Source organism: Palaemon carinicauda, unplaced genomic scaffold (assembly GCF_036898095.1).
Source record: "Palaemon carinicauda isolate YSFRI2023 unplaced genomic scaffold, ASM3689809v2 scaffold1462, whole genome shotgun sequence".
Taxonomy (NCBI): domain Eukaryota; kingdom Metazoa; phylum Arthropoda; class Malacostraca; order Decapoda; family Palaemonidae; genus Palaemon; species Palaemon carinicauda.
The window spans coordinates 37036-47612 of NW_027168995.1; the positions used below are offsets into that span (position 1 = coordinate 37036).

Sequence of the window (10577 nt, forward strand, 5' to 3'; positions counted from 1 at the left end):
AACATAATCTTACTAGGATTGAAATTTAATAGATAGTAGAACTTCAGCTGATTTGGATGATAACCAGAATCTTGATAGGATTGAAACTCAATAGACAGGAGACCTTCAGCTGATTGGGTCGATAACCAGAACCTTATCAGCCATTTGCAGGGAAAAATATAACATGGAATGATGGTATCCCCAAGACGCAATTTCATTGCAGATATTCACTGTTCTTTAAAAGTCCTTTAGGTTTTTCTTAGATATCTTAGCTTCCTAAGGAATTGTAACACTATACTCAGTATCATCTTCCAAATTCCAGAAAATTCCATTTGTAATCCTCCCTTTCTATCTACCTGTATTTGAACATACCTGCTTCTGAGCAAATCTCTCTCTTCTCCTCTCACTTATTCTTATATCTCCTTGTATTTCAAGCCATGCAATCAAAACCCCTCTGTCTCCACTTCCTCGCAAATAAAGCAATATCATTTAGAGAAGTATCCCTAAGTCTCGGTCGAAGATAGGCAATATATTTATTCTATTGTTCAGAAATAACTCTGTAGTCAGGTGGGAAGTCCCAGAGGCAAACTTTTCCACAACAAAAGAGTAGAATTCACCAAACAATATTTCTCAGGACATTTTTCATCATTTAAAGTCGATTTTGTTTGCTCTTAAAGGTTTGCAAAAGCAAGTCTCAGTCAAGAATCTATTAATCAAGATGCTATAAGCAAAAGAATTAACTGAAAAAATAGCAATATGAAGAAAGGAAATAAGAAAACTGATAAAATGGTGTGCCTTAGTCCAAATTATAGATAAACCAAAAGCGTGAACAAAGAATGATCATATTGTAGTTCTGTTCGTCCTTTTTATATTGTTATCGAGTGACGTCATGAATTTTCATATGCTTTTTTAGAGAAAAGTGTAGCTAAGTTTGTTATCAAATCAATTCTAGTCCCATTCCTTCCGATTGACCGTTAGCAAGTCATAAAAAATTTCCATTTCTTAATGGATTCCGTTTATTATTTCTATATAAGTTCGATTATAAAGTTTCAAGTAGGTTCAAGTATAAATATCCAAGTAGGTTCTAATGTAAAGTTCTAAGTAATTTTGAATTAAAAGTTCTAAGTAGGTTCGAGAATAAATTTTCGAACAGGTTCTAATCTAAAATTCCCAACAAATTTGAATTTGAAGCTCCAAGTAGATTAGAGTATAAATTTGCAAATAGGTTCTAACCTAAAGTTCCGAGTTATTTCAAATTGAAAGTTCCAAGTAGGTTCGAATATAAATATACAAGTAGGTTCTAGCTTGAAGTTCCAAGAAATTTTTAATATAAAGTTCCGAATAGGTTTGAGTATAAATTTGCAAATAGGTTTTAACCAAAAGTCCAATGTAATTTTGAATTCTAAATTCCATGTACGTTTGTGCATAAATTTCCAAGTAGGTTCTAACCTAATGTTCTAATTAGTTTTGAATTATAAGTTCCAAGTATAATGTACCAAATAAGTTCTAGCCAAAAGGTCCGAATAATTTTGAATTTAAAGTTTCAAGTAGGTTCGTGTATAGATTGGAAGAAGGTTCTAACTTAAAGTTCAGAGTAATTTTGAATTTAAATTTCCAGATAGGTTCTTGTATAAATTAGAAAGTTAATTCTAACTTAAAACCCCAAGTAATCTTGAATTCAAATTTCCAAGGGGGTTCGAGTATAAATTTTCGAAGTAGGTTTTAAGATCCAATTAGGTTCGACGTTGAAGTTCCGAGTAAGTTTGAGTTTAATGTTGCAAGGATACTTGAATTTGAGGTTCAAACTTTATAAATAAAGGTGTATATATATATATATATATATATGTATATATATTATATAAATCTATATATTTACATTTATATTTATACACATATATATACATATATATATATATATATATATATGTATATACATATATATATATATATATATATAAACACACACACACACACACATATATATATGTATATATATATATATATATATATATGTGTGTGTGTGTGTGTGTGTGGGTGTGTGTATCTATATGCATATATATGTTATTATTATTATTATTATTATTATTATTATTATTATTATTATTATAATTATTATTACTAGCCAAGCTACAACCCTATGTGGAAAAGCAAGATGGTATTAGCCCAAGGGCTCCAACAGGGAAATAAATAAATGATGAGAATAAATTAATATATCCTTATCGATATATATATATATATATATATAAATAAATAAGTAAATAAATGAATATATATATATATATATATATATATATTCATATATATATATATATATATATATATTCATGGAGTTTGAACTTTGAATTCAACCATACTTGTAACTTAGTAATCTATATTTGCCAACGGTTTTACTCGAATAAGCAGATGAAAAACTCGGTGGAGTAATAAGTGTTCAGGGTCTGGAGGAATTGGCCCCCTAAATCTCGAAGACGTCACGGGCAGCAGGGTTACGGATTGAGTTCATGACGATCGATAAGCTATGTGTTTGTCGTTCACTCCTAATGCCTGGCGGTTGATCTTACTAGAATTAGTACCGACCCGCAGGGGTCACTTGCCTTAGTTATATATGCACTGCTCATCACAATGAACTAGCTATCCTTAGATGTGTGTAGCTAATTAATCCTCTATGGATTTATTCAGTCGTGAAAAGAGAAGATGGAAGAATGACATCAGTCCCGGTCGTAGCGGGTTGCTAAGAATCTCCTGGTTTATAAATATTAAAGAAATATTGAAAATATATAACTGGAATGTTAGAACTATGAATCAGATTGGTATGTTACAGCAAGTGGAGAGTGAATTTATGAAATGTAATTTGGATGTATTGGTCCTAATTAAAACCAAGAGCAGAGAAGGCATTGACCGAGTGGAGAGCTGTAAATCGTAGATTGTTACCAGCAAAGCTCAGATCAAATCCTTGCAATATGAGTATTATAATCTGCTATGCCCCAACAAATGATTCCCCTGAAGAAAGGAAAGATGAATACTGTGAAGAACTGCAGAGTGTAATAGATGAGATCCCCGAGATATACATGAAAATTGTGACTAGCAACTTCAATGCTGAAGTTGGAATGAATAGTCGAGGGATAGATAATGTGATGGGTGTCGAGAGTCTTGGCGAAATTGCAAATGAAAATGGAGCAAATTTCATAAGTTTCTGTTCAACAAACAATCTTGTCATTAGAGGTAATCTTTTTCAACACAAGAACATCCACAAGTATGCATTGACTTCCCCATGGGACATTTACAAAAACCAGGTAGATCACATGGTCATTAATAAAGAAAGAAGGAGGACTCTGAGAAATGTAAGAAGGTATATAGGTGAGGATATTGGTAGTGATCATCAGCTTCTCATTGCCACATTGAAATTAATAAGGAACGCTCCCAACAGAGAGATAGAGAGAATACTAATTTTGATATAACTAAGCTTTAAGAAGAAGAGCACAGAGAAACATTTGCAATTGGATATACGAATCGACTTGAAGTCTTAGAAAGTTTAAGAGACGAAGGACAGACAATTGATGAAGGATGGTGTAACATCAAGAACGTATATCTCTCAGTTGGTAGTAAAGTCGTGGGAAACACAATTACACAGAGAAAGCCAAGGACATCAATGATATTTGGAACATTATAAAAAGGAGACAAAGAAAGAAATTGATTGTTGAAAGTTATCGAGGAAGTGATAATAATTACAAGGTAGAACAAGTTAAGCTTTCCAGTATTGACAGTGAGGACAAAAGAAAGTCCAGGAATGACTGGAGAGAATATTTAGACTGCAAAGCAGAAGAGGTTGAAAGAATTGTTCAAAGAATTCTTAATGAAGTCTCGACTGGGGCAGGGAATAAGAAGCATATACCCATCAAAAAAGAGAGATGGCTCTGTTATAGCAACAGAAGAAAAAGAAAGACAACGTTAGATGGAACATATTAGTGAAGTTATGAATAGGAGTTATGATTGATATACCTGAAGTTGATGAAGACCTTGATGTGCCCATGAATGAATTCTGTGTGTTTGAAGTTTAAGCTAGATGGACATGGTTTGGGCATGCTCTTTGCACTCCCCAAGAGAAATTAGTTCACCAAACGTTCAGTTGGGCTCCACAAGGCGGTAGAAGAGTTGGAAGCCTCAGGCGTACATGGCTGAGGACAATGAAACGCGAAATCCAACCGATGCCCTTTGCGTCAATAGGTGTAGGAAGAGATATATACAAAGATATATATATATATATATATATACACACACACACATATATATATATATATATATGTATATATATATATATATATATATACATATATATGTATATATATACATATATATACTGTATATATATATATATGTATATATATATATATATATAATATATATATATATATATATATATAATATACATATATGTATATATATATATATATATATGTATGTATATATAAAGTATATATATATTATATATAAAGTATCTATAAATTATATATATATATATATATATATATATAAAGTATATATATATACACATATAAACAAAGTATTTATATATATATATATATATATATGTGTGTGTGTGAAGGGTGTGGAGTGAGGACGTGCTGAAGAAGTGCTCTGTTGAAATTTAACAACAATAGTGGCAAGTTAAAAGTGAAAATCGTTAAGTTAATAATTTACGACATCATTAAGTTATGTAAACTGGAATCAGCGTCATTTGAATACTAAATAGTGCAAAATTACATATTAATAGTTGATTACAACTAGGACACAGGTAAGAGTTACCAATTATGGTTTTCCTGACCCATTTGGACTTAGATATAGTGTAAACTACGAAAATGTTAGGAGCCATTAAGAAAATTTGAAGGAAACCTCATGAAAAGACTGAAACAGGAAAATCAGTTGAAGATGAAACAAATGAATTTCTACAGATAATGGAGAATACACCAGTATATGATAGTGACAACATGGAGGAAGGCGCCTGTGGAAGAAATGATGAATCAGCGAATGGATCGTTGGCCACCGTGGAATCTGATGACACTGAACTATGTGAGCACTGCAAGACTGTCGTTGCCAATGAGGGAATTTGTTGTAATAGATGTCAAAAATGGTATCATATTGAAAACGAATGTTCTGGATTAATAGAAAATTTATCACAAGCTGGCAGAAGACTATTATGTAATGAACATATTTATTACATATGTAGAGATTGCACTGATAAGTTCAATGAGGATGTAGCAAACATACAAAGAAAAGTATTGGATGAAGAAGTCGTAATGTCCAATCATTTGGTTCAGGTCTTGATGAATAAAATAGAAGAAATGAAGGATAGCATGACAGAAATGAGAAATAAAGTGCAAGAAACAAGAGATGAGATGCATGAATTAAGAAATGAAATGAAAGAATTAAAAAATGAAAAGAAAAGGAATGAAGATGACATAGATAGGAAGCATCTAACTGGCACATATGCTGAAAGGCTGAAATCAAAGAAAACATTGATTGTAAAATCAACTGATGAGGTGTCAGCAGTTAATAATAAGAAAACAATTATGACCAAATTAAAAGCCCAAGTTGAAAGTACTGCTGAAACAAAAGATGGCCACCTGATCATAAAATTTGCAGATAAACAGAACCTGGAGCAGGCAAAATCAGAATTGGAACAAGGTAATGTAAACAAGATCACTGTTACTGAAAAAGGAAAACTTAAACCGAAGATAAAACTTACTAATGTACCAGAAGATGATGATGATATTATTCAAAGTCCGAAGCTTAAGAACCAGTGGCTAAATAGACACATTGTAGAAAACGATGATCTGACTATCATAATGCAAGAAAATTCAAGAATGGATAAACATAAACACTATATTATAAAATGTACACCTAAGATACGTAAAGCAATCTATGAAAATGGAGATAGACTTAGTACCACATATAGAATATGTAATGTTTACGATCATTACATGCCCTACCAGTGTTACAAGTGCCAGGAATTTGGGCATAGTGCAGTAAATTGCAAGAATAAACAGTCGTGCCCCAAGTGCGCGAGAGAACATAAAGCAGGTCATTGCAATGTTGTTGAAGTTAAATGCATAAATTGTGTGAGAAAGAACTATGATGACACAGAACATAAATCCTATGACAAAGTAAACTGTGAAGTTTATAAGCAAGAAATAATAAGAGCCAGAAACAATACTGACCATGGCTTCGATTAAGAAAATATTATGTAATCTAATAAATATACAATCCATTGGCAACAAAACTCATATCATTAAGGAAGTCGTAAGTGATCAAGATGTGGATATTTGCTTATTAACTGAAACTTGGTTGAGTGGTAATGTGAGTGACAGATCGAAAATAAATGAAATGACACCTAAATCTTATAACTTTTATCATGAACCAAGAGAAAACAAAAGAGGTGGCGGCATTGGAATCTTAATAAAGAAATCATACAAAGTTACAGTAAGAAATCATCTCATAATTAATTCATTTGAATATATGAATATTAAAATTTTATCTCGAAATGTAAATCTACAAATAGTTATACTCTATAGACCACCGTGCAAAAGCAAAAGAATGTTTCTAGATGAATTTAATAACTTACTAGATACATTGAATGACAATCGAAATATAGTTATATGTGGTGATTTCAACCTACATCTTGATAACAGAGTAGACCCATATGTCAATGAATTTAGAGAATTGATTGACAACCACGACCTTGAAAACATAGTGTCTGAACCAACAGCTCAGTCTAATCATATACTAGATCTAGTTATAGTAAACAAAAACAACAACATCATACTAAATATGGAGATTGAACCTGACTGCTCTATATCCCCAATGCATAAGTTGATGTCTTTTGAAATAGACGTTAGAAAAAATAATGCAATACAGAAGGAAATCACATACAGAATTAAGACTAACTTTGATCCAAAAGAGTTCATTGAACAAAGCCTAGAGGATATAAAAGAGATAACACCAGTCTGTAACTGTGAAGAGAATCACACCCTTGTAGAGGGACAATCCTGTATAAACTGCATTACTGATAGAAGTAAAACTATACTTGCAACCAATTATAATAATAGGTGCCCGGAAATAACAAAAATAATCATAATTAAAGAAAAATCGAACTGGTTTGATAATGAATTACACGAAGAGAAAAAAAGAAAAAGAAAAATGGAGGATAAATGGAAAAGAAATAAAAATAATGAAAACTGGCAACATTACAAAGCAGCTAGAAATCGCTACAATTACCTATCTTAGTTAAAAAAAAAGGCGTATTATAAAAAAGTGTGCAATGAAAATGACCCAAGGAAAATACATAAGAACCTAAAGAAACTATTAGGTCTAAAGACAGAAATAGTGTTGCCCGATATAAGTAATGATCCTAAATGCCTAGCAAATGGTTTTATTAACTATTTTGAGGAAAAAATAAATCAAATCTGCTCCAGTTTTCACAACATCAGCACAACAGAGCAAAGGAATACATCAGCAACAGGTGTAAATAAGCTAAGGGTATTCAAAGAGTTAAGTCAGAGTGATTATATGAGAATAATAAAGTAAAAAAAACCTACTGCGGAAATGATCCATTTCCAATTAATGATGTAAAAGATGCAGAAAATTTCACTAGACTACAAGAGACCTAGCGAAACATGGTAAATATGAGTCTAACACAGGCAGTTTTCCCTGATTGTGAAAAAGTTGCGTGTATCAAGCCTGTGTATAAAGGAAAAGGGTGATAGAGACAATTTAAGTTCATATAGGCCAATATCAAATCTGTCATATTTTTCGAAAATTATTGAAACTGCTGTACACGAACAAACCTGGAAATATCTGAAAAAATCTAATGTCATACCTGATGATCAATCTGCATACAGAGAAAATTACTCCACAGAAACAACAATATTAGCGATAAAAAATGACATAACAGAAATTATAACAAATGGCAAGTGTTGCATTCTTGTAATGTTTGATCTAAGTGCAGCATTTGATACTGTAGAACATACATATCTGATGGAAGACCTTAAAGCTGTGGGCTTCGTAGAACAAGCACACGACTGGTTTGTGAGTTATCTTGAAAAGCGCAAAGTTAAAGTAGTAATATCAAATGTTGAATCTGAGACAAGAAAACTAACCAAAGGGGTGCCTCAAGGCAGTGTACTAGGTCCTCTCCTGTTTGAAATTTACACGATTGAACTGGCAAATATACTTGAAACTCACAGAGTTAAGTTTAAAATATACGCTGATGATACACAATTCTATTTCCCAATAGAATCAGTCGATGAAGCTAAAAGAAAGATACATGAAATAATGAATGACATTAAGGCTTGGATGTTAACAAAAAAGCTCAATCTCAATGAAGACAAAAGTGAATGTATTATTTTTGGAAATGAAAAAGATATAAAAAGAGTCGAATGCTTCCAAAGAATTGAAATAGGTCAATTGATCATTGACCTAAAGAAATCTGTCAGGAATCTTGGAGTAATCATGGATAATAGACTGACAATGAACGAACATATAAATAACATGGTAAGAAATTGTAACTATCATATTAGAAACATAGCATTTATTAGTAAATACTTAGATGAAAAATCTATGGCCACACTCATTTATCACCACATATTTTCAAGAATTGATTACTGCAACTCACTGTTCTGTGGCTTACCAAATTATCAGCTGAAGAAAATTCAGAGAGTACAAAACAGAGCCGCCAGATTAATAAAAGGACTACACAATAGGGAAAGAATTACCCATGCACTAATTAAGTTACACTGGCTACCGGTAAAAGCGAGAATTGAATACAAGCTACTATTACTAACGTTTAAGATACTGAACCAAAATGAACCAAAATATCTAAAAGAATGCCTGAATAAACTAGAACTAGGAACAAATGTTAACACAAGACACATGAGTGACAAACATAGGCTATCTGAACCAAGAACAAATAGTAAATTTGGTGAAAGGGCTTTTAGCTACTGTGCGCCTAGACACTATAATAAACTGCCAACTGAAATGAAGGACCTAAAGGGAGCAATTGAATTTAAGAAGAAACTAAAGACATTACTTTTCAAAAGATCATATGATTTGGAAGATGCTACAATCAAAGAATTGTATAAGTTATAATGAAAATGTTTCGCTAGATGATTAATATGGACCCGCCCGAGAAGTAGTTCACTCGACTTCAGTGGAGGGTTGGATTTAAACCCAAAACAAAGCAAGATAGGGTATATATATATATATATATATACTGTATATATATTTATACATATATAAATATATATATATATATATATATATATAAATATATATATATATATATATATATATGTATACTGTATATATATTTATACATATATAAATATATATATATATATATATACACATACTCTAATTATATGTGTATATATATAATATATATATATATAAAATATATACATATATATATATATATATATATATAAATATATATATATATATATATATATAAATATATATATATAATTATATATATACTCTATTTATATGTGTATATATATATATATATATATATATAAATATATATTATATATACATATAAATAGAGTATATATATAATTATATATATTTATATATATATATATATATATATATATTATATATACACATATAAATAGAGTATATATATATATATATATATATTCTATTTATATGTATATATATATATATATATATATATATTTGGGCTCAGGCCATGTCGTCCTGATGGAAGTTCCTTCATTAGTAGCTCCCTAGGTATATTTGACTACAGTGATATATCACAGAGAATTTACCAAAGGTATCCAGAATTCTAATTCCTGAAGCGAATATCCCTTAAAATTTAAAAAGGGATATCACGTATATCAGAGGATGTATTTTTGACACGTCTCATAGCTATCTACACCCCCAATAACGTTTTTGTTTCGAGAGGGAAAAAGTGGCAATAATATTGGAGAGTCGTTAAAGAGGTGATGCTCTCGACACTCCTTCTGTACTCTAAATAGTGCGCCGAATTGCGTCCAAGCCATTTTTTCGTTTGTAGCTTTGCTGACCGGTGTTTATCCCGTGTTATCTCTTGCTATTTTGGAAGTATTTCGTTCTTATGATGCCTTCACCAGCCTCATCAGCTTCTGAAAAGTTAAGTAATATATTTGGATTGTGTAAATGTAAGCTTTTGCCAGTTTTACTCTTTGATTGAGATCGTAATTAACGTAACAAGAGCTGTTGCCAGCCGAATGGCGTCATGGACGCACTCGTTCTTCTTGTTCCTTTAGTTAGCAAGAACGATATCCCGGCATTATTTCGCTTTAATAACTTTAGCTATTTAGATATTTAGCTAGGGAACTTTATATTATGTCATTGTTGTCGTGGATTTGGCTATTTATGATCGAGCCTCACGAGTGCTAGGCTTCCTAGCCTAGGCACATACACACTTCATGCATGATATAACCTTACTGGTAAAGTTTTATTGAAGCTCAGGCAATATTTTATACAATAAAGATATTACTGCATAACATTTTCTTCTTACAAGATAGTATACAAGAGAGTTTCGGGGAACGATTCTC

The 10577-nt window shown here is 31.3% G+C and overlaps 1 protein-coding gene across 1 annotated transcript; it reads left to right on the forward strand.

The window, feature by feature from the left end:
- Positions 1-2939: 2939 nt before the first annotated feature.
- On the forward strand, positions 2940-3336 carry LOC137635598 (craniofacial development protein 2-like; the record flags this gene model as incomplete). Its single annotated transcript, XM_068368058.1, has 1 exon — positions 2940-3336. A coding segment is annotated over exon 1 (397 nt), but the record flags the coding sequence as incomplete, so codon positions are not given.
- Between the last annotated feature and the right edge of the window lie 7241 nt (positions 3337-10577).